Source organism: Carassius carassius, chromosome 4, assembly GCF_963082965.1.
Source record: "Carassius carassius chromosome 4, fCarCar2.1, whole genome shotgun sequence".
NCBI lineage: Eukaryota > Metazoa > Chordata > Actinopteri > Cypriniformes > Cyprinidae > Carassius > Carassius carassius.
In genome coordinates, this window is record NC_081758.1 from 31,839,199 (window position 1) to 31,863,045 (window position 23,847).

Sequence of the window (23,847 nt, forward strand, 5' to 3'; positions counted from 1 at the left end):
ACCGTACAGTACAGGGACGGAGAGGAGTGAGGCGGGACCGGTTTGTGTGGCTGCTGAAAAACGTTTGTCTTGCGGTTTGCGAGCAAACTTTGTGAGATTTATTTGTGGCGGGGTCTGCCGATGACAATCTTCTGAAATTTCAATTGTCGTATTTTGAGACACAACAGTGCTCATAAACAAGCCTTCTATTATTTTTATGCTCGAAAAAGAAACGGCAGTTCAGAAATTAGTCTTTCGAGTCGTATATCTGTTCTCTAGTCAACAGTTTCAACATAAGCGGGACAATATTAGGAGAGGTATTTTGCTGACTAGGTTCTCCGTATAGTTGACGCGGCTGAAATGCGGGCGCGTGACGGGCGCTCGGTGTCTGCGGTGCACCGGAGCTCCTTCCTCCTGTTGACGCTGCTGCTCATACTGTGGCTGACCTGCGTTCAGGGTACCTGGGGACCCGGGGTTTACCAATACCAGACCGGGACAACACTTCACAAAGATCAGTCCAAGAGGTAAGGTTTATATGACATGACATAAGTAACCTGTTGGACAGAAGCAAATCTAGTGAAACAGTTTTACGTTGATTCGAGTAATATTTCCAATTTATTTACACTTTAATTTTTTATCGATTGTTTGCAGTCAGTCAGGGGGTGGGAGTGGGGGGGAGGGGGGTAGGCTACGTATTTATACACAGTTTTTAAATATTTAAACAAGAGGCAACGTGTTCGTAAATAAAGAGCTGAGTTCAGTAAATTTATATTTCAATAATTGTTATCCACATTTCTAGTTGGAAAACCCAGTTTAGGTTTTCAGCAGTGTGAAAACCTAGTTGTAGCTTATTAGTAACAAGTTAGTAGACCATCTTGGGCCAGAATAAAACGGGGTAAACGTGGTGTTTTGTCAATTAACTAATGATCCGCTTGTAGAACAACCAGCTACCATGTTTCAAAACACAGATAACAGTTTAAGATGGACTGATTGATAAATTATTAATCAGTTTGTACTTCTACATAAATGCAATGCTTATCTCGCTGCTCTCCACCTAATGCGCCTCTTGTTGTGAGTCTGACAGTCTGTTTCCTCTTTCCTGAGATGGGGGAACACCCAACTCTCCTGTCAATACCTTTGTCCATGGTTTATTCCATTTAAAACATGCATTAGATAGATTGGTATCACTGTCTGGGCTTATTCAAACTTCAGCTCACCCATTCAAAAGGACAGAGAGCTTTTGAATATTTGCATATAAATGGAGTCTTGTTGCCTGATTTATATTTAGGCAAGTTTTTTGTAATAATAATTCAGAAGTAATCAGCAGGTTTTTTTATCAGAATAGCATCTTTTTAATTTCCCTCCTCTAGCTCTGGCTATGTGTGTGGTTGATTAGGCTTTTTCTTTTGAGACATAACAAGGGATGAACAAATACAATTAGACAAAACATCCAACATGTAAGCTCTTCCAGACTTCATCACCTTGACTGACCTGTGACCACAGCTTATGGCCTGGATCTGAACCTCATATCTTCATGTAAATATTTACTCTGTTTGGGTAAATGGCTTAGAGTTGTTGTGGGTGGGATGTGTGGTGGAGTGTCTCTGAAGTATGCAGGTGTGGAGTCGTCTTTGCTCTCTGGGCTGATGGTTTGCTCTCTCACCCCCTCCTCCTATCAGTCACTGATGAAACAGACGGTGTTTACTAAACACATGCAGCTGCGTTGTCTGAATGCTGTGAGAGGGAAGTTTATTGCACTGCTGTCTGATGATGCAGTAAGGGGAGGTCACAGACATTTTTGATTACTGAGAGCACTGATTACTGAGATGTGCAGTATAGCTGTTTATAGTTTTAAAAACAATGTGAAATACTCAAGAAGATGTAAATGCTTTGAATTGATTTGTTTATATATAAATGCTGTGTCTGACTAAAATTGTGACGTCTGACTGACAGACCTACAAAATGTGATTGTGGCTTGGCTTTGTGCAGCATTTATACACGTTAATCAGACAACAGCTGGCCTTGGCGTTGTGCTATTTCTTTGAAAGATGCACAACGTATTTAATCCTTCAAGTATTTGATTACACTTTATGTTGTGTATACTTTATACTGTAGTTCAGCTACACAGAATCTCACTGTACATCAGTTAAAACTGCATGTCGACGTACTGTATAGATGCCTGCATAATTTAGTTTCCCTCACTAGAGCACAGAGGAAAGGTTTATTCTGCTTTCTAAAGCATCACTGGGAGAGGGTGAACTGGCATATGAACCTTTGTCATAAATCATAATTAACCCCGATCCACATCCTAAACCTGAACCTAATCCATTTTGAACATAGCCAAGACAATGCCTGAAATGTAAATGTCCTGAGAAAAGCCCCTTAATAATATCTGTCTAATTAGGGGCCGAGTGCAGTTGGGGGTTAAGTCAGCAGCTATTTCCTGTTCTGCTCGGCTTCACAGCCCTGGAGAGCAGCGCTCAGGGTGGGAGTGTGAGACTTGGGGCCCCATAGGGACCTTCAACTGCTGACCCATCAACTTCATCCAGCATACCTCCACCTCTACCCTCATTCTGCCTCCACGAAAGCAGTGGCTCTTTGATGCTTAAGTGTTGCTCTGTGGGTTATACACATAAAATAGGGCCTATATGTTTGTTTACTTTATTTGTTTTTCTCTTCTGCATTGTAAGTGTATTGCAAATTGTAAAAAAGGCAGAGGAAATATTTGTTAGATTAGTTTTTGTCTCAAGAAAGAATTTAATATAAATTATATAAAGTTTGTAAATGTCATTCTTGAAAAATTCATGAGATATTAAGCTTTTTTCTTTTAGAAAAAAAATATTCTTAAGGAGAAAATGTCAGGCTTTGGCGTTATATGACTTTGTGGTGGTTCTCAAAGATTTCTTTTTCAAAAAACACTAATAAAAGTCACATCATGCATAATCATGACATGATTACTCAGTGGTATTACTTTATCCCCCTCAGACCTGAATTATGTTTCAAGTTTCTGAAAAATATAAAAGTACATTTTACCAGATCATGAGGCTTCTATAAATGAGACCGAATAAAAATATTACAAATTTCAATACTCTTTAATTGTAATTTTTTTTGTCCATTTCAATGGATGTCAGGTCAAAACAGGGGTACTTCATAAAAATGTACCATTATGAAATACAATAATAAACATAAAAATTGCTGGTCTATACTTTAAGCTTCTTCTCAAGGTCAAAAACTTGAATAACATTTCAGTATAATATTTCAACCTTAATTTTGAGGTTTTTGTTTTACAGATTGCATTGCACATTGTTTGTAACAAACAAAATATCTTAGAATCAATCAATATGGTCATTTTAGAGTCATTTTCTGTGTGCATCTCTCTTTCTTTTTATCAAACACTTGAACATTATATCATTTCAACTTTAATTGTAAGGTTTTTGCTTTATAGATTGCACATTTGTTTATTCATAACAAAATGAACCTAGGAATAAATCAAGTCACATTAGAGTCATTTCCTGTGTGCATCTTTGAAACAATTTCTCTGTGACACAAAGCAGTAGTGCACCTTGCACTTATCACAGAAGATGTGTGTTTTCCCAGAACAACCTTCCAATTTGCATCTTGTTGCTTCTTTTTTTGTATCATAATTTGGCAGGTGGTCCACCATATCTTTTTTGACTTCAAGAACTGGCCGGCATTCCCTTGCCCCTCTCTTTTGTCCAGCTTCATCATGTGTAGTTTGATAGGTACTGCTGCATTAGAATTGCTTGGCCTTCCTCGTTTTTTTAACCCTGTGGCTTCCCAGAACGCACAAGCACTTCGGCCACATTCATTTTGAATTCAAGGAGATCCATGATTTTCTGTGGCTGAGTTCCTTTGTATTCATTGTCCCCTGCGAAACTCAAGCCAGCTGTTCACTACAGCAACATCAAAAGCATGAGTAATCATGCGCAGTGGCCATTTGCGGGACTTGATATCAATCCTGTAAATGCTGATTAGCTGATCAAGCTTGTCCATCCCTCACATGCCCTTCAATCAGCATTACTGGACATGTGATTTTAGGAACAGATGTTTGAACCCACTGTCCATTCTTATGGACAGACACATTTGAAAAAATCCTGATTTAAAACGTGCAATTCTACAATCGATTTTAAACTTTAAATGATAAGTTCAATCCTTCTATTTTACATACAAACTATGAAATACTGGCAAACATATACATTTTTTTTTTAAATAAAACCATAGAAAATGCTTCTTGTTTCTGAGTTTGGAGTTAAGTGCTGCCATGCTTCTCTTTAATGTAGTGGGGGTTTTTTTTCTATCACCACATGCATAGTTTTACTGCCATTTGATTGGAAGACAAACGTCCAATCTCATGGACTGCAGGCTTTACACATGTATACACATGCTCTCACATGTTGTCAGATATAAATCAACATCATCACATGAAACTAAGATCAATCAGTCAAGGAATCGGTTTCACTGTGAGGATAGAGATACTTAGGGAAATATGCACTGATCATGGTCATGGTCATAAGTGTTTCTCTGTGCATATTCACTCATCCATAGCATCCGCTTCAGGGCTGTTTATCCTGTGAGGCTGGTCTTTAAATCCGACCCTGGAGAAGGACTGTCTCCCAACATGGCCTTTGACCTGTCCTTTGAACCATTCTTGAGCAAATCTCAGGGACAGAAGAGGGTTTCCTGCTCATTTCTGCTTTTCTTTGTTGTTCTTTCTGTCTTTTTTCTCTTTTAGTACTTTTTGATGCTTGCTTTCAGCAGCCCATTAATCTTATTCATCCCTCACTGCTTTATTGGATGTCATGAGTGCGGCCTAATTGGGTTATTTTACCCACCCCCCTCAGTGCATCCCAGGAGGGCTTCATTACTGACCCGATGATGAAATGCTCTCTTTCCAATCCTCTTTCCAGCTGCCAAAGTTTTCCATTGTCTTCTTGTTCAAACTTAATTTATTTGCCTCCAGAGTCAATAATCATTGTAGTATGTGCTACATTTCTGGAGTCAACATTTGCTTCTCATGCATTGTGTGTTGAAAGCTAGCATTCGTGCTTTAAATGAAGCGCACTGCTTTTCCTTTTGTCTGAAATGAGACAGTTCCACGATCTTTTCTCTGGATTGTAATGTATGCATGTGTGGGTTTTGCTGATTTTATTTAATGGCCTTGGCTTGTTTGCCAGCTCGCAGCGTGCTGAGTTGCACTCAGCCCAGCTCTGTGTGATTCCTGCCATCCCTTTTTATTTGAGTTATCTCTCCCTTACAGTCTCTGCTATGATCTCTGTGCTTTGCATATATATTTATGACAGTTGTTCCCAACTCTGGTCCTGGAGATGTATCCTTAATCAAACACACCTGATTCAGGTCATCGGCTCATTAGTAGAAACTCCAAGATCTGAAATGGGTGTGTCAGAGAAAGGAGATATACAAAATGTGCAGTGCTGGGGTGCCTCCAGGACCAGGGTTGGGAACCACTGATTTATGACATTTCTAGGGCCCTATGATTTCCGCGATGTAGAAAACGCGGATGGAATCGCGGAATCCAGTCATAAAAAAGAAATTTACAGTTTAACACGGAATGTCACGGAATTTGACAAATTGTGAATGAATTAATCAAAAGTTTGTTATTGCACTTACTTTAAATCGCGATATGAACTAATATCTGAAATATTAAACCGGAAAAGTCTATTTAAATATGAATCCTGCATGTTCTGCGTGTCTGTGTTAATGAATGGCACAGAAGCGCGGCTTCATTCATTACACACATGTAAGCGCGCTTGACGCTCACGGTGATTTCAGCTTCTGTCGTCTCACTAAATAAGGACGTAAACACATGAGGATCACCTCCAGAGCTGTTCTGAGAGTCACTTCATGAGCATTTGACCGGTTGATTTGAGTAAAACTAGCGTCATCACATACACAGAACTGTAAATGTATTTGCATCAATCCGTCAAAATAAAAGTCCGGTTTAGTTTAAATAAAAAAATACAAAAAAGTGTTTGCCATAAATATTCAGCAGAATGTACATAGTCTACTACTACTACTACTACTACTTTTACTACTACTTCTACTACTACTACTACTACTAAAAGAATCAAACATAAAAATTGTAAGGTTTAAACCACATCAACATTTCTTCCATGTTTTATTTTTAGTAGAAAATCCCCTTTGTTCACCAAAAAATTAAGTTTGCTTAATTTTCAATAATTAAAAGATATATTAAATTAATGTTTTATGCCTTCATTGATAACCAGAAAAAAGCAAATACACAACAGAATTTCTGAGGGGGAAAAACATTTCATAAGGCTATTTTAAGGAAAAAATTGAATAAATGTAAGTTGTTTTTATGCATTTAAATAATTAGACATGCTAAAACACAGAATTAGGTAACAATAAAACATATGGTGAATAAAAATAAAACATTTCATAGGTCCAGAAATATGTAATTTTTAAAAAACTTTTAATAAATTGATGTGAAAATGTAGAAGTTTTAGGATTTTAATGAATTAGACTTGCTTTTTGATTAATACAACTTAATTTAACCATGAAAAAGGAGTGGAGAAAAATGAAAACGGAAAAAAATGAATTTTGAAAAAAATAAAACGGAATTTGGGAAAAAATAAAATGGATTTCATAGGGCCCTACATTTCTGGTCCTATGTATGTATGTGAGGAAGAGAAAAGTATGCAAGTACTCATTTAGCAGATGCTTTTATTGAAAGCGATTCACAGTATACTCTTTATAGGGATTGTATAGAGTCCCAGTGGTGATTTCTAATGCATCATCTTTTGAAGGGTTTAAACCTACAGCCTCATTAACCACCACTCTGGAATGTGGCACGAAACTAACAATGTGATAGTTGTGTAAAGGATTAATTATATAGAAAGGTGGCTTTAAGACGGAATTTTGTTTGTTTATTTCTTTAAGCATCAGCCTGTCACTGGCCTTTATCAAGAGAAGTTTGATTGTTAATACAAGTCATAATTAATTAAATGTATTATTTATTTAGTTTAAATTGCACTAAATTTTGTTAGGCCTAATTTATTTATAGATTTTTGTTCTAAATTGCATTAAATTAATGTTATTTCTTTATTTATTCTTCTTCTTCTTTTTTTATTATTTCTTTATTTTTAAATAATTCTTAATGTGCTAATTTATTAGCATGGCTATTTATTTATTTAGTAATCAATTAATTAATTAATTTAGTAATTAATTAATTAATTTAGTAATTAATTAATTAATTAAAAAATTGCTCTATATTATTGTGGTAGATTGGTATTTTAAATGTTGCAAAACATACTAGAGCTGTCATGCTCACACTGACCCAAAAGCATATTTGTTTTTTTGGGGGGGGTTTTTTGAAGCATAATGAACCTTACAAAACCTATGTGACCCTGGACAACAAAGTGTAAATTTTTCATAATTGAGATTTATATATCATATATATCATATGCTTTCCATTGATGTACGGTTTATTAGAATCAGACAATGTTTGGCAGAGATTTACCTATTTGAAAATCTGGAATTTGAGGGTGCAAAAAAATGTTAAGTACTGAGAAAATCATCTTTAAAGATTTCCAAATGAATTCTTAGTAATGCATATTACTAATCAAAAATTAAGTTTTGATATATACACAGTAGAAAATTTACAAAATATCTTCACGGAACATGATCTTTACTTAATATCCTAATGATTTTTGCCATAAAAGAAAAATTGATAACTTTGAGCCATACAATGTTTTTTTGGCTATTGCTAAAAATATACCCCAGCGACTTAAGACTGGTTTTGTGGTCCAGGGTCACATATAGCCAAGTCAAATAATTTGCTATGAAAAATGCAAAATCTTTATATCTCACAATACTGAACTATTTTCAAGGCACAACAATAAGTGGAACTGTTATCAGAGTAAGAATTAGAGTGTGGGCTGATAACTGGGTTGCGTAATGAGCCCCTCATAAATGCTTTGTGAAGGAGAGATGTTAGATTACAGGAATAATGGTCTGTATGTACTGCTCTTCATCTTTTAACCCAAAGCAGAGTTTAGCCTGCTCCTCCATCTCTGTTCAGAAAGGGGGCTAAGGTTTATTTCCCACTGAAAGACCTTTGTGCTATATGTTCCTTATAAATCTTCTCATTAGTTCATATGGAGCTGGTCTGTGTCCAGAATGTTCTCACAAAGGTTCAGAGAATGCCATACACTGCATGCTGTTTGAAAATGGAGAGGTAATTTTGCATGGTTTTTAGGTAGATTTGTATTTTAGAGAGCTCATTGAAGTTACAGTTGGGCAAAGTACCAGATAAAGTCTGGATCAGATGAGATGAGAGTGGGGTGAATGACTCGAACAAATCACCCTGTTCACCAAACTGCTATTGTGATTGGGGGTAGTGTGGGAACTGTGTTCTGATGGCTGTGCCGCTCTAGATCTTTATCTGTCCATTGCTTGGACGTTTCCCATTTCATTTCAACGACCCATTTCTGTGTCCGTTCAACTTATATAGCAGATTTGCAAGCTAAAATTATGCTAAATGGACAGAATCACTGTAATGGGTTTCAGTCCGACTGAAATCACAGTGAAATATGGAAGCAATTATATGTGATAGTTTTTGCTCAGGTGTACATGATTTAGTGTGTTGGGAATATAATATAATGTGATATCATTTACATTTATTCATTCAGCTGACGCTTTTATCCAAAGCGACTTACAATTGCTATATATGTCAGAGGTCGCACACCTCTGGAGCAACTAGGGGTTAAGCGTCTTGCTCAGGGACACATTGGTGTCTCACAGTGGATTCAAACCCGGGTCTCTCACACCAAAGGCATATGAAAGTCTTATCCACTGACAAACTTCTTTGAAACACATATTATTTTGTTTGTTTGTTTGTTTTTTGGATGGAGTATTCAAGCTTTGAAGAGCATTTAATTGAATTTTATTGATTTGCATTTTTTTCTGTTTTCATTCTATTTCATTTCATTGAATTACATTGCATTTCTCTCAACCAATCGTTGCCTTCTGATTGTAAGGGTGTGTTTTGGTTGATTTTAATGCTGACAACAAAGGATATTGATGTAGGAACATGGCCTGCTTGGGTAAATTATGTGGAGTGAATTTAAAAAAAATGTTTTTATAGTTGTATTTATGGTAGAGTTTGAATGTGCATTTTTGTGTTTCCTAGAGAAGGACAAGTGTATGATTTGTGGTTTAAGGTTCAGTAACAAGCGGATCACAGAAATAGCTTCATGATCTTCAGCTGTAGCCAGACTAGCTTCTGTGTTTGTGAGTTCAGTCTGTGTGTGTTTGTTGGCTGGGCCGAAGCAGTTGAGCAGGCAGTGACCGGATAAGCCTGTGGTCACCCCAGTTCTATTCCCTCGTCTCAAACCACCTAAAATGCTTAGGCTTTGGAAATTTCAGGAATATTTGAGAGCTTGTTCTGTGGGCCAGTCTCTGCAACTCTGAAAGTCTGCCTGTGGTTCAACAACAGACACTAGAGCCCTGCATTTAAGCCCAAGCACTACGGGCCCGACTTTTTTGCACCCCTCGAGCCGGGCTTCGGGCCAATTTTCACGTCATAGTTCAGACGCGGGCCGGGTCTCCCTGTTTTAGACTTCTCCTTACTTTTATATTTTAGACATCCATCAATTAGTTGTGAAAAAAAAATTGCTGCGCTGGTGGAAACAACATGAGACCCTGCCACCACGACTGTCAAGAGTGACTCAACAGTGTTTATTGTCCCGTAGCAGCATCAGCAGCATGTACGGTGCGCACTGTCAGTACAGCTGAACAGTTCTGCATTCAAATACATGCAATAGGCTTCTGTTTGCAGCAAAGCACCGGCAAAAGTTATTACCATTAATGTGACGGGGGAAATAGAAAGGAGATATTTGAATTATTTACTAATAAATAGTGTTTTCTGAGTCTGTGTTCCAAGGATGAAGTTGCAATCCTGACTCGTCATCTTCTCATTAGATGCACCTTTAGAGAGAAGTGCATCTTTACGGATTATGGTTATAATGAAAGAGTGTGTTTTGCTTAATTTTTGTAATCCTTTTAAAGACGAGATGGCAGAACGCGCAATCATGTTTGTTTTCTTTATTTTATAAAATCACAATATTTTGTTATTATTGTGAGTGCACACAAATAAAAATAGACCCTTTGCTGTTACGTGTGATACATTACTCTTACCTTTATGAGCAAAAATGACAGTATATCCTCTGAAAAAAATGCAAGTGATCACGCTGGCGTCTCAATGTCCTGAAGCATCTTCGCACAAACTATTGGATATAGCGCACATTTATCTGGGTCTAATGTTTAAACATTGTTATATGCTTGAACTATTTTATATCTATAGATTTATTTTAGGCAAGTCGGGATGATTTGAGAAGGCTAAATTGATCAAAAATAGGCTCACTGTCTGGCGCTGGTTGCTTGGTCGTTACTTTAAAAAAAAAAACTAAAGCTTATATTTAACAAGCAAAAAATGCTCCAAATGTTTTTCAAAACGAAATATGATCACTTTGCTATTACATACCAAACTGAATTATTTTAATAGCTGCAACAGTAGTATAAGCTGTTCAAATCAGACACTAGAGCATCCTTTCATTCAGACACAGTGGAAGATCTGATCAGAATCAGTGTAGAGGGGCCAAGTCTGGAGGATTTTGATGCTAGAGAGAGTGTGGCCAGCTGGTTTAGCCAAGGCCAAAGATCAAGAAGGCCAAGCTACAGGAGTTGGCCATCCGAGGGGCATGTGCCTGCAATGGAGGATAGTCCCCTTTGAGACATTGAGCCATGAGATGTTCAGTTTGAATCCCTTAAAACACTTCATTTAGATTTTCTTTTTATTTCATTTATCTTTAAATTTCAGCTCAGTGAAGCACCTTAAGCACCAACACTTTTTCAGTAGGTTACCCTTCTTGTAGAACTGTGCTTCAAATAAAGAAATTTATGTTGACCAGATTGTTAGTTAATCATTTAGGCTACAAGTCAATATTGCCTATATGGACAGTGATAAAAAAAAAAGTGAAATTGTAAAACTGCGGTGTTAAATGCGATGCGGTCGAAAATTTGGGTGCACCTAACTTTTGTGCTGGTGCACCGAAGAAAAAAAAGTTAGACGAACCAGTGCAAAAAGTTAGTCTAGAGCCCTGGTGTTTGCATGTTGCTTCTGGTTGCACCTTCATACCAGTGATACAGTACATGATACATTTAATGGATTTTTATATAATGCAAATATATTATATTATTTATTTCTATAAATATATTGAAAATATTGAAAATGTTTAGTAAAGAATTTTTTTTAGTAATAATTTCTATTTCTATTTTTTTAAATAACAGTATTAACTGTAGAAATAATTATATTAAAGTATTAAATATAAAAATATTTATAGGTTAAAGACCAGTCAACCTCTTACCAATAACTAGTATTGATTTTACATAATTAAAATGTATTTCTTTGTATCATGCCATTCCATGAGTGTTTGAAAATGATGTCACAATATCATCAATCCCTAAAAATTCTACACACACAATGCCACAGACAGACAACCTTCAGTAATTCAGGCAGATTGATGCTGATTATTGAGCATGTAACGGTCCTCTGACCTATTTTCCTGGTGTGTGAGCTATGCATAAGCTGTGCCACTGATAATAACCACTGAAGTATAGTAGATATAATGACGTCCATATGTTCCACGTTTATTAACTCTCTTTGAATTCTGCTCCACATCTCTTTTACTTATGTTTGCTCAACTTGAGGCATAATGGTTCATACAAAGGTCTGTTTGAGGTGAATTTATCAATGGCTCTTTGTTTCAAGTCGTTCTGTGTAAAAATCATGAGGGAGCTCGGGGGGAAAGAGATCTGATTGGTGTTACTCTTCAAACCCACGTTTTCATTCCTTTCTTTTGTGACTTCTGGCATTTGCCGAGAATCTGGTCTTGGGCCGAGCAGCTTTGTTTTGGTTCTCCGTGTTACCTTCCCCCTCTCCTCTCCTCTCCTCTCCTCTCCTCTCCTCTCCTCTCCTCTCCTCTCCTCTCCTCTCCTCTCCTCTCCTCTCCTCTCCTCTCCTCTCCTCTCCTCTCCTCTGTCCTGCTTCTCACCAGGGCTGGATTTGCCACTGGATTCCCAATTAGAAAGTTCCACATTATGTAGGGCACATTTAATGATTACCGTGGCAAACATTACAGATGATTTTTGACTCCCATGCTTGTTTCTCTTGTTTGCATTTTTTGCTAAATAATGACTGAAACTGTATACCCTTGAGTGAGCTTCTATGTTACAAAGCTGGGCTGTCAGGATTTCATATGTACAGTCGTGGCCAAAAGTTTTGAGAATTACATATATATTAGTTTTCAAAAAGTTTGCTGCTAAACTGCTTTTAGATCTTTGTTTCAGTTGTTTCTGTGATGTACTGAAATATAATTACAAGCACTTCATATGTTTCAAAGGCTTTTATCGACAATTACATGACATTTATGCAAAGAGTCAGTATTTGCAGTGTTGGCCCTTCTTTTTCAGGACCTCTGCAATTCGACTGGGCATGCTCTCAATCAACTTCTGGGCCAAATCCTGACTGATAGCAACCCATTCTTAAGGCCTAAAAAAAAAAAAAAGTTTGGTTCCGGTTGGTTGTCAGTTGAGGTCATTGGTCGGTAGGGATTTTTTTTTTTTTTAATTTATTTTATTTTTTTCTCCAGTGGCAGTTTTACACACACACACACACACGCGCTGATTTTAAATGTGTGTACCGGTACTTTTACGACAGTGATTCTGTATTCCCGTTTAAAGTCTGTTGTTGCCATAGACACGCAAAACGCACACACACACACACAAAAAGCCTTCGCGGGAGTTTGACAGGCGATCTCATAGTAGATTAACATGGAAAATTTGAACTTGATTTGAACTTGAAAAACGGAGTGTACAGACATCTTTTTGTAGTCAAACAACATTCTTTGTTATGTTCATTTATGTGGTTTATTTGATTTTGATGCTATAAATTAACTAGAAGCAAGAGACGATCAGTTAGTTTTAACTGATGATCTAACTTACAGCGATCTGTTCGACACATTCAAGAGCCACAAAACGGTATTTATTGTTTACATTTCTTTAAAAAATGACCACATTTGAAAGGTGAAATAACCAAATGAGACTTTGTTTCATATTAAAAGTAAGCTGGTAATGTTAATGTCCTGTCTGTCAGCATGTTGTCAGTGCCCTCTCTGTTCCGCGATATATTGTTGACTCCCCCCGTGTTTCTCTTAATGTTACGATTTCCAAACCTTAAGTTATAGCTCACTTTAGGAATTGACAGTTAAAGGGTTTTGATGCAATACTTAATGGTTTTTAACGGATTACTTAAGTGTAAAACAGCATTTAAAGGAAACTGTAATTTAATTAACGATGTGTGAAAGACCGTTCTTCCCCAGTCGCACATAAATTGACAGGGTCGGTCGGAAACCGGAACCAAACAATTTTTTTTTTAGGCCTAATCACTTCTTGGAGTTTGTCAGAATTAGTGGGTTTTTGTTTGTCCACCCGCCTCTTGAGGATTGACCATAAGTTCTCAATAGGATTAAGATCTGGGGAGTTTTCAGGCCATGGACCCAAAATTTCAACATTCTGGTCCCCGAGCCACTTAGTTATCACTTTTGCCTTATGGCACGGTGCTACATCGTGCTGGAAAATGCATTGTTCTTCACCAAACTGTTGTGGAATTGTTGGAAGAAGTTGCTGTTGGATGGTGTTTTGGTACCATTCTGGTACCATTCTTTATTCATGGCTGTGTTTTTGGGCAGAATTGTGAGTGAGCCCACTCCATTGGATGAGAAGCAACCCCACACATGAATGGTGTCAGGATGCTTTACTGTTGGCATGATACAGGACTGATGGTAGCGCTCACCTATTCTTCTCCGGACAAGCCCTTTTCCAGATGCCCCAAACAATCGGAAAGGGGCTTCATTGGAGAATATGACTTTGCCCCGGTCCTCAGCAGTCCATTCACTATACTTTCTGCAGAAGATCAATCTTTCCCTGATGTTTTTTTTGGAGAGAAGTGGCTTCTTTGCTGCCCTTCTTGACACCAGGCCATCTTCCAAAAGTCTTGGCCTCACTGTGCGTGCAGATGCGCTCACACCTGCCTTCTGCCATTCCTGAGCAAGCTCTGCACTGGTGGCACTCCGATCCCGCAGCTGAATCCTCTTTAGGAGACCATCCTGGCGCTTGCTGGACTTTCTTGGACGCCCTGAAGCCTTCTTTACAAGAATTGAACCTCTTTCCTTGAAGTTCTTGATGATCCTATAAATTGTTGATTTAGGAGCAAACTTAGTAGCCACAATATCCTTGCCTGTGAAGCCATTTTAATGCAACGCAATGATGGCTGCATGCGTTTCTTTGCAGGTCACCATGGTAAACAATGGAAGAACAATGATTTCAAGCATCACCCTCCTTTTAACATGTCAAGTCAGCCATTCTAACCCAATCAGCCTGACATAATGATCTCCAGCCTTGTGCTCCTCAATATTCTCACCTGAGTTAACAAGACGATTACTGAAATGATCTCAGCAGGTCCTTTAATGACAGCAATGAAATGCAGTGGAAAGGTTTTTTTGGGATCAAGTTAATTTTCATGGCAAAGAAGGACTATGCAATTAATCTGATCACTCTTCATAACATTCTGGAGTATATGCAAATTGCTATTATAAAAACTTAAGCAGCAACTTATCCAATTTTCAATATTTATGTAATTCTCAAAACTTTTGGCCACGACTGTATGTATATGCAGGGGTGGGGAAAAAAATCAATAGGTTTGTATGATTATATATTATGTTGAGACTCGGATGCCAAGTATTGTGGGTCAGTGGTTGAGCATTGCGTTAGTAGTGCAAAAGATTGTTGGTTCAATTCCCAGGGAATACACATACTGGTTTAAAAAAAAAAATTATAAGTCGCTTGTAAATGAATAAAGTATTGATCTTTAATCAGGCTTTGAATTTTGTGTGGGATTGTGGATATTACACATAGTTTTTCTCATTCCCATGTATGAAAATTAGATTAAATCAATAATTTTTAATCTTTCTGACAAATGGTTTGAGGGAATAATATTTTCATATATTTTAATATTTACTATATGTATTTAAATATATATTTTTAATTGTAATATTTATATATTAATTGTCAGAGTGTGAAATCAAACTGCCTTGCATTATTGTGTAGGCTGTTGCACAACAGAAAAAAATAAACACACACAAAGATTTTTCATAGGCAATGTTCACAATATATATCACAATATATGTCACTATACACTCTCTCTCTCTCTCCTCTCTCTCTAGCTCTCTCCCTCTTTTTCTCTCTCTCTATATATACCATAGACTGTAAAAAAATATGGACGTAGTGTCCGTGACGTCACCCATAGACTCCTCAATAGCGGTTTTGAAGTGCAAATTGTGCAGAGCGGGCCGTCGCCATCTTGGCAGCGCGTCACCGCGCGACTCTCCCGGATAATCGAAAATGGGCAAAAAAGCGGGAGCTGATTGCTGAAGCCACGCCCACCTAGCGCGACGGCATTGTCAGCAGCGGCAATCCACCTGTCACTCAAGTGACCACGCCCTTAATTATGCAGAATTTTAAGTCTTAATATAATTTAAACGGAGTTTTAAAAAATTCACCCCCCTCACAGTTGTCATGAAGGGCAAAATTAGCAATATAGACCAAAATCATTTTTTGAACCAGCCTGTAAACATGTTTTTTTTTCTGCTGTAAAGTTGGGCATTTTAACATGGGGAGTCTATGGGATTGACTCCCTTTTGCAGCCAGCCTCAAGCGGCCATTCGATGAATTGCAGTTTTTGTCACTTCCTTATTGGCTTCACGAGAGAGAGCGCGAGGTTGCCGCTCGATATATATACAGTATTATATAAAGACCTCATGTTAAGCCCTTTTTTGAGTGGCTCAAAATGTTTCTGGACTTTTCCAGCTATGTGAAGTGAAGCCCTGATAAAAGCAGCACAAAAGAAGCCTCTGCTCTGGTTTTTGGCTCAAGTTTCTAAAAGCTGTCTTAAATCTAGATGAGGAGCCCACACGCTCACTCACACAGGACATCTTTCCCCTGCTTGTAGTCCTGCGAAAAGAGTAAAAATGGATGGATGTGTATCGCTAAAGAAAGACCGCAAAGTAAACAGCGCTGAAAAGGCTCTCCTGCCGGGCATACGGGTCATTTAACCTGCGTAAACATCATAAAGAGTTTTCAAAGAAGATGGTTAGACTGTTGAAGGATGGGCGTCCCATGAAACATTGATCACTTTTACAGTATGTGGGAGTTGGATTAGATCATTTTATGGTCTGTGTGTGTTAGTATTCTTATGTCATCAGAACCATCCAGTACAGGATAGAGGTCAATTAGATTGCTCTACTCTAATTCTCAAATTTCTCTCTCTCTCTGTTAGGAACTGGTGTCCGCAGACAGTGACTAAAACAGTGGCCTGTCAGGTGCAGAATGGCACCATTCTCCAGAGGGTCTATCAGACCTGCAGGTGGCCTCAGGGTTGCAATGGAGGAAGGTGAGTTTATTATCAACACACACTCACTACGTGTTTTATATCATTTTAGGGACCTCTGTTTCATACATGCAGCATGTGCATTGGCATTTTCCTGTTCAGTGGTTATGCGTTTGTAGGACACTGCTCCAAAAACATAACTAAAACTATTAAATGTTGCACTTATAAAGTTTTAATTTTACAGATCTAATAAACCCCAACATTTTTGCATAATATGCTGCAAGTGTGTAAGAAATTAGACAAAATGGCGCTGTTGATGGCTGCCTCGGTGTGGAGCACAGTTGTTTTAATGTTTTTGTTAGTTTGTCCTGTTTTAAGCTATATTTCTGCAATCAGGGTAAAGCTATATTTAACCAGGGACGAATTGGTGAACATTCAGCAGTAAACATAGGGTGACCATATGCGCCGTTCATACGGGACACGTCCCAGCCAGGATTTTAATATTGCCTAAAATATCCAGGTTTTGGCCATTTGCAATGTGCAGGTTGATCGTTGTGTAACATTCATGAGAGCTATAAAGAGCAGAGCAGACGGCTCCTTATGCTTTCGAATCGATCTGTTTGTTCGACTTGAAGCATTGTGGCACACTTTGTTTTTTGGATTTGTTCGCAGCGATGCTTCAAGTCAATCGAACGAACAAACATGTGCGCAGCCCCACGATTGGTCGATTATGTACAATACCTGCATGTTATTGGTTAAACTGCTCTGGATGTTTTAGGCAATATTAAAATCATGGCTGGGACGTGTCCCATATGAACGGCGCATATGGTCACCCTAAGTAAACATCACCAAATATTTCACCCGCTTTTGACTATTCTGGTGTTTTGTTGGGCAGTTGGCGGAGCAGCGGCACTGCTCAAGTACTTTTAGGGTGTACTCACACTAGCCAGTTTGAACCGTGCCCGAGTGCGTTTGACCACCAAAGTGCGGTTCGTTTGACTAGTGTGAGTGCTCCAAACCGTGCCCAGGCGTGGCTCGATTAGCCGGCCCTGGCCCGCTTGGAAGAGGTGGGCCAGAGCACAGTTCAGTTGGACTCGGGCGCGGTTCGCATGCAGTGTGAGCGCTAACCGTGCTGGAGCACGGAACAGGACGCGTGACGTCAAAGCAGCAAAGTCCTTGCTGCACTTCAGCTGGTACCTTGCAAATCTCCTCATACGAGCAGCACGATTACGTGAAAATTTTCAAAGCGCTATATAAATAAATAAAGGTGACTCCATTGTGTTCCGAGAGCGCCGCTCTTCCTGTTTATCCCGAAACCATCGCACCATAATGACGTAAGCGTGCTCCGGCACGAATGCTGAAACCCTATGTGAGTGCAGGCCAGAGGGGGAGTGGGGAGGGGGGACAATCGTACTAGGGCCCGGTTCATGGCAACCGTGCCTAGTGTGAGTACACCCTAAGACATGCAAGCGTGGGAAGCAAGCCGGCACGCTCGTCAAGCTCAGACAGCACGGCTTAAAAACGCTGCTGCCTAGTATGCACTATATTCCATCCCTCAGCACTGTGTTGAATCAACAACTGGCTAACAATTTGAATTAGTTCAATTGTAGGTTTGGAAAAACCCAGTCTCACACCCTACACGGGGGAAGTTGTGGCCTAATGGTTAAAGCCAGACTTGTAACCCAAAGGTTGCAAGTTTGAGTTTCATGCTGGCAGGGATTGTTAGGTGGGGGGAGTGAATGTAAAGCACTCTCTTCCACCTTCAATACCACGACTGAGGTGATTTTGAGCAAGCCACCGAACCCCCAACTGCACACCGGGCGCCACAGTATAGAAGGCTGCCCACTGGTCCGGGTGTGTGTTCACAGTGTGTGTGTTCACTGCTGTGTGTGTGCACTTAGGATTGGTTAAATGTAGAGTACTAATTCTGAGAATGGGTAACCATACTTGGCCACATGTCAGGCCATGTCACGTCACACCCATTCTGATCTTCTCTCCTTGGATCTGCTAATATCTTCAGCAACCCCCCTCTACCCCTTCCCACTCTTCGGGTCTGTGAAAGGGATGTGTGTCAGGTCTTCCGCAAACAAAAGAAAAGAAAATCACCAGGCTCAGGTGGCGTTACACCACCCTGTTTGAAATCCTGTGCTGACCAGCTGGCCCCTATCTTCACACAGATCTTCAACAGGACACTGGAGCTGTGCACCCTTCCTGCTTCAAATGCTCCACCATTATCTCCTGTCCAAATTAACCCAGCTCTCTGTGCCCACCTCCATCTGTCAGTGGATAACCAGCTTCCTGACAGACAGGTAGCAGCTAGTGAGGCTGGGAAAGTTCTCATCCAGCACCCGCACCATCAGCACTGACACCCCCCAAGGATGTGTGCTCTCACCACTGGTCGTTTCTCTATAAACCAGTGACTGCATCTCTAAAGACCCCTCTTTCAAGCTCCTGAAGTTTGCAGATCACACCACACTTATAGGCCTCATCCAGGATGGGGACGAGTCTGCTTACAGACAGGAGGTTAAAGAGCTGGCGTATGGTCCAGTTATAACAACATGGAGCTGAACATGCTTAAAACAGTGAAGATGATAGTGAACTTCAGGAGGATCAGCCCTGCACTCCCTCCACTCACCATCATGAACAGCACTGTGGCAACGGTGGAGTCATTCAGGTTCCTGGCCACCACTATCTCTCAGGACCTGAAGTGAGAGTTCCACAGTCTCCATTGACAAAAAGTCCCAGTCCCAGGCTGCACTTCCTTCACCAGCTAAGTAAATTAAATTTGTCACAGGAGCTGCTGATACATTTTTACTCTGCAGTGATTGAATCCATCCTCTGCACTTCTATAACTGGCTGGTTTAGCTCAGCTATAAAATCAGACCTTAGAAGATTGCAGCAGATAGTCTGGACTGCTGAGCAAATCACTGGTACAACCCTACCCACTCAGTTCTCTCAAGAACTGCACTCATCCAGAGTGAGTAAAAGAGCCGGCAAAATCATTCTGGACCCCTCACATCCAGGCCACTTCCTCTTTAAAATGTTGCTGTCTGGTTGGCGCTACAGAGCAATGAGCACCAAAACATCCAGGCATAAGAATAGTTTCTTCCCTCAGGCAATCGATCTCATGAACAGTTAACTTGTAAATAAACATATAATACTCAACACTATTTATACATTTATTTATTTTACACACCATACTTCTTATTCACATTTCCATGCATTTGTACATTTTATACCTGTACACACAAATACCATCTATTGTCTATTTTTATATATTGTCTATTTTTGTATATCTTTTTTATATTATTATTTCCTATTTACTTATTTTTACTATCTGTCTTGTCACTGTAATCTGATTGTGCAGTGGAAGCTTATGTCACAAAAAAACTTATTCCTTGTATGTGTAAACATACCTGGCAATAAAGCTCTGATTCTGATTCTGAAGTATACGCTCCTGTTAAAAAGTTTGAGTTTGGTATATATTTTTTTAAATGTTTGGAAAGTCATCTCTTATGCTCACCAAGGCTGCTTTTCTTTGTAAAGCAATTAGTTGTAAAAATAGTGTGAAATATTACACTTAAAAATAAAATAACTGTTTTCTATTTTAATATATTTTAAAATGTTTTATTCCAGTGATTGTAAAGTTGATTTTCCATCAGCCATTGCAGTGTCACATGATCCTTTAGAAATCCTTCTAATTTGCTTGTTTTCAGCTCAAGAAATAGTTCTTATTATGATCAATGTTGAAAACATTTGTGTTGTGTAATATTTTTGTGGAAACTGACTAAAATATAACCATAAGTCTTTGTAGAATATAAAATAATGATATTTTTTTACTGAATAAATAATATTATAGAATGAGAAAGCTACAATGCTAGCTTTATTGTGAAAATAAACTCTATAGTGTTTTTTTGTGTGAAAATGTAATAAAACTGTCTTACATTATATGTATGTGTGTTGCAGCTATCGCACTGTGGTCCGGCCATCCTATAAAGTTGTGTATCGCACCATCACCTCTCTGGAGTGGAAATGTTGTCCTGGATACAGCGGATCTCAGTGTGAAGAAGGTAGGACTGAATAGTGATGTTAGTTGCATCCCAATAAAGAACTAAAAACAGTTATGAAGAAGGAATCTCTATACAGTGCTTGTCTCTTTGTCAGCGCTGGGAAATCTTTCTCTGGGAAAAAAACTTTGTGTAAATTAAAAAACGTCAAACTACAGTCAAGCTACTGAAATGAGTTTTCACTCTAGGCCTCCGGCCTCCGCTAACTCAAGGCCACGGTGTGTGACGCTGTTTCATTGAGAAAGCGAAACTACTTTGTTTGGCCTTCCAAAAGAGGACAAAACTAGAAATCATGTTTTTATCACATTAGTAATGGGTTTTATGTTTATGTCTTGTCGCTCTGGCTGGACAGGGCATCACAACACATCACACGTTTGAGGTATTCGACCAATCACAACGCACTTGATAGCTGGCCAATCAGAGCACACCTCGCTTTTCAGACCGATGAGCCTTGTAAAAATTGACCCGTTTCAGAAGGCGGGAGGAGAAACAATAATGTACAGTATGTGGAAAATAATGTGTTTTTTTAACCTTAAACCGCATAAACACATTTCATTACACCAAATAATGTTTTAGCAGCATCATATGACCCCTTTAATGTTTATACAGGCTCACACAAGGAGACCACCGCACGACTAATGTCCTGCCCTGGCCATAGTTCACAACTGACTTTGACTTCTTCTCGTTCGATCCACTGTCTCTGTTTGTAAATCATGTCCCACTGTCAGGAGAGCAAATAGTGGAGAAGAGAAACAGGATGGATGGCTATTGTGAGATGGCGAAAGCATAAGTGTGTGTGAGTGAGCGTGTGATTTATGTGAGCGCGTGTCTCAGCTGTGTTTGCGTGCTGTTTCTGGCTGCTTTGCTCTGTGACTGCATGTGTGTGTGTGTGTGTGTGTGTGTGTGTTTGGCTGCATTTTCTGAGTGTCAGCCAGAGCCTCATTGTGAGTCCTGCTGGGAGTAACTGTTAGGACCAGCCAGCAGCCATGAGAGTCTTCTGTCCTCTCCAAAATGAACCAGGTCTTGTATGATCTGGCCAAAGTTGGGCTTTTTAAGCTGTTGTTTGAACCAGCTATACCCACTGACCCACTAGAGGTTTTTAAGTTCTGTTCGGACACTTTTAAGCACAGCTAAATGGTTTAATGTTGCCAGGGTGACAAGTCTTCATTTGACTGAACTATAATTTACTTTTATAGACAGGCTTGGCTTTTAATGTGCCCTCTAAATTGCTTTGAGGGATCTTAATGCTGTACTGTGTTTGTCATGTGGTTGTTTGTGTGTGTGCTAAAATGTCAAGTGGTAGCAGTATGCTAACTGTACTTACTACTTCCTGTCCTGTCAATTTTAAAATTGTATCATATATTGCTGCCACAATAACCTTTTCAATTTTTTACGTGCTTTCTTCTCGTTCCCATTTTTTGTTTGCTGTGGTGATGCTTTGATTAAATATTGTTCTTGTAAATACTTTCCAGCATTTCAGTAAAAAATTTAAAAAGGGTTTAGCCTAAATAAGAAGGTTTCGGGAAACGCAGGCTTGAGTCCTCTGACGTTACTAGGTGTTATAGATAAAATACACCACATAAAGTAGTATCCATGTTTAACTATACAGAGTAGTATTTTATTTTTTATTTCTGATTGGGCAGGCAAGTTGTAAATGTGCCCAGGCCCGCCCACAGCTCCACGCCTGAATGAAATGGGACAAATTTAATCTTGACAAACTACTATATATCATTATAAAGATCTAAGCCTCAAGCATCGACGACTGATCAATGTTTTTCAATGGAAAGGTTATAAAGAATGTATTTGCTAGATTTGTGTAAACAGTACACATTAAAACATGAAGAATAAAAACCCAGTACATACCAGATTCGTCGTAATAACAAGTCATAAACACATCCACAGCTGTAAATCCCGGTTAAGTCAGAAAGGTAAGGGTCCACTGAACGACATCTAATGGAGCACGTTTAGTTCAATGAAGCAATATGCATGATAATTCCTTTGTTTACGTTTAAATTCTTCAGGGACAGAATTGTTCGTGTCTGTTATGGAATTACTCAGAAACTGCGTCTTGGTGGTAAAAAAAAAATGGCATGGTTTTGTAGCGTACAGTGTCACAAACAGAATGAGACGATCCACCAAAACAAAGTGAAAGATAGGCAGAAGATTGTTAATTTGAATTCTGGCGTTCTCTCGTGACGGCTCGTGATGCGCTCTGACGCACCTGTCATCTGATGGAGGCGGAACTTAGTGATCGCCTTTTTCTTTATTTTTTTATTTTTCAACAGTTTTTATATATGTGTGAGTGTGTTTTATGTTGAATGTGCCTGTATCTGCATGATTACCATCTGTTTGAGTGCAAAGCAGCTCACTATTACTGTGTAATCACGGCTATCGATGTGAACGTCATCTGTATGAATAGAGTTAGAATTTTGACTTTATGGCGCAATTGAATTATTACCATCTCTATAACTGGCACATCAGCACGTGATAATTTAGTTATTATTACCAGAATTCAGTGTAAATGCTGCATTTCTACCAATCTCAGGATGTACTGTAATTGGCATACAAAGTTAAATCTTTTTAATTTTATTTATTCATTTTTCTTACTCAAATTATTCTTATTGTATCTTTCTAGTGCTCAAATAAATCACTTATATGATGTTTCTACGTTTCTAAGTGGGACTAGACATAGTATCAGAAAAATGGTTGCAGGAATCTCATTTTTTCATGTTATCTTCTTCAGATTTGAAATGGAAACTCTTGAGAAGTGTGACTTTCAAACAAAGTAAGGAACTGTTACAATTTTAAATTAGGTAGGGCAGTTTCAGCTGAGTCCCATAATGGGGGGTGCTGGCTAACAGGTTAATAAACATAACATAAATTCTGATGAATTGATGTTTATTCAGTGACTGCTCAGATGAATGTACTGAATTAATTTAGTTAATAGTCTATCAGACTGATTTAAGCAGTAACTTCTATTTTTGTGATTCTTTTTGAATGATTAATTAAAGAGAATTAAAGAGATGTCAGTCTCAAGTTCATCTTCAAAATGCAAATGAAGATATTTTTAAAGAGACCTGGGTGATTTTTGCTCCCATTTACATTTAATAGAATGAATGTACTGAAAATTTCAGGTCACCATTACACTGAAACTCTTACTCCTGTAACTCTTAAATTAAAGTCTTAAGGGTTTTTGGGTGAACTATTTCTGCTCTCAGATTCATAAAAAATATAATAATAATAAAAAAAAAACTGACCAGTTAGTAGAACTATTTTTTATAAGCTTTATTCTCTCAT

At 38.7% G+C, this 23,847-nt stretch overlaps 1 protein-coding gene across 4 annotated transcripts in view; it reads left to right on the top strand.

Annotated features, from left to right (window-relative positions):
• The first annotated feature begins 64 nt into the window (after positions 1–64).
• The window catches only part of LOC132139786 (EMI domain-containing protein 1-like), a 67,517-nt gene continuing 43,734 nt past the window's right edge, over positions 65–23,847 (top strand). For all 4 annotated transcript variants that reach the window (XR_009433660.1, XM_059548403.1, XM_059548402.1 and 1 more), the window contains exons 1-3: positions 65–503; positions 16,433–16,546; positions 20,450–20,553. Coding sequence is in view for 3 of the 4 variants with exons in the window: in XM_059548403.1 (XP_059404386.1) it covers positions 340–503; positions 16,433–16,546; positions 20,450–20,553 (382 nt within the window). In the remaining variant the exon portion in view is untranslated. The remainder of the gene's footprint in view (positions 504–16,432; positions 16,547–20,449; positions 20,554–23,847) is intronic.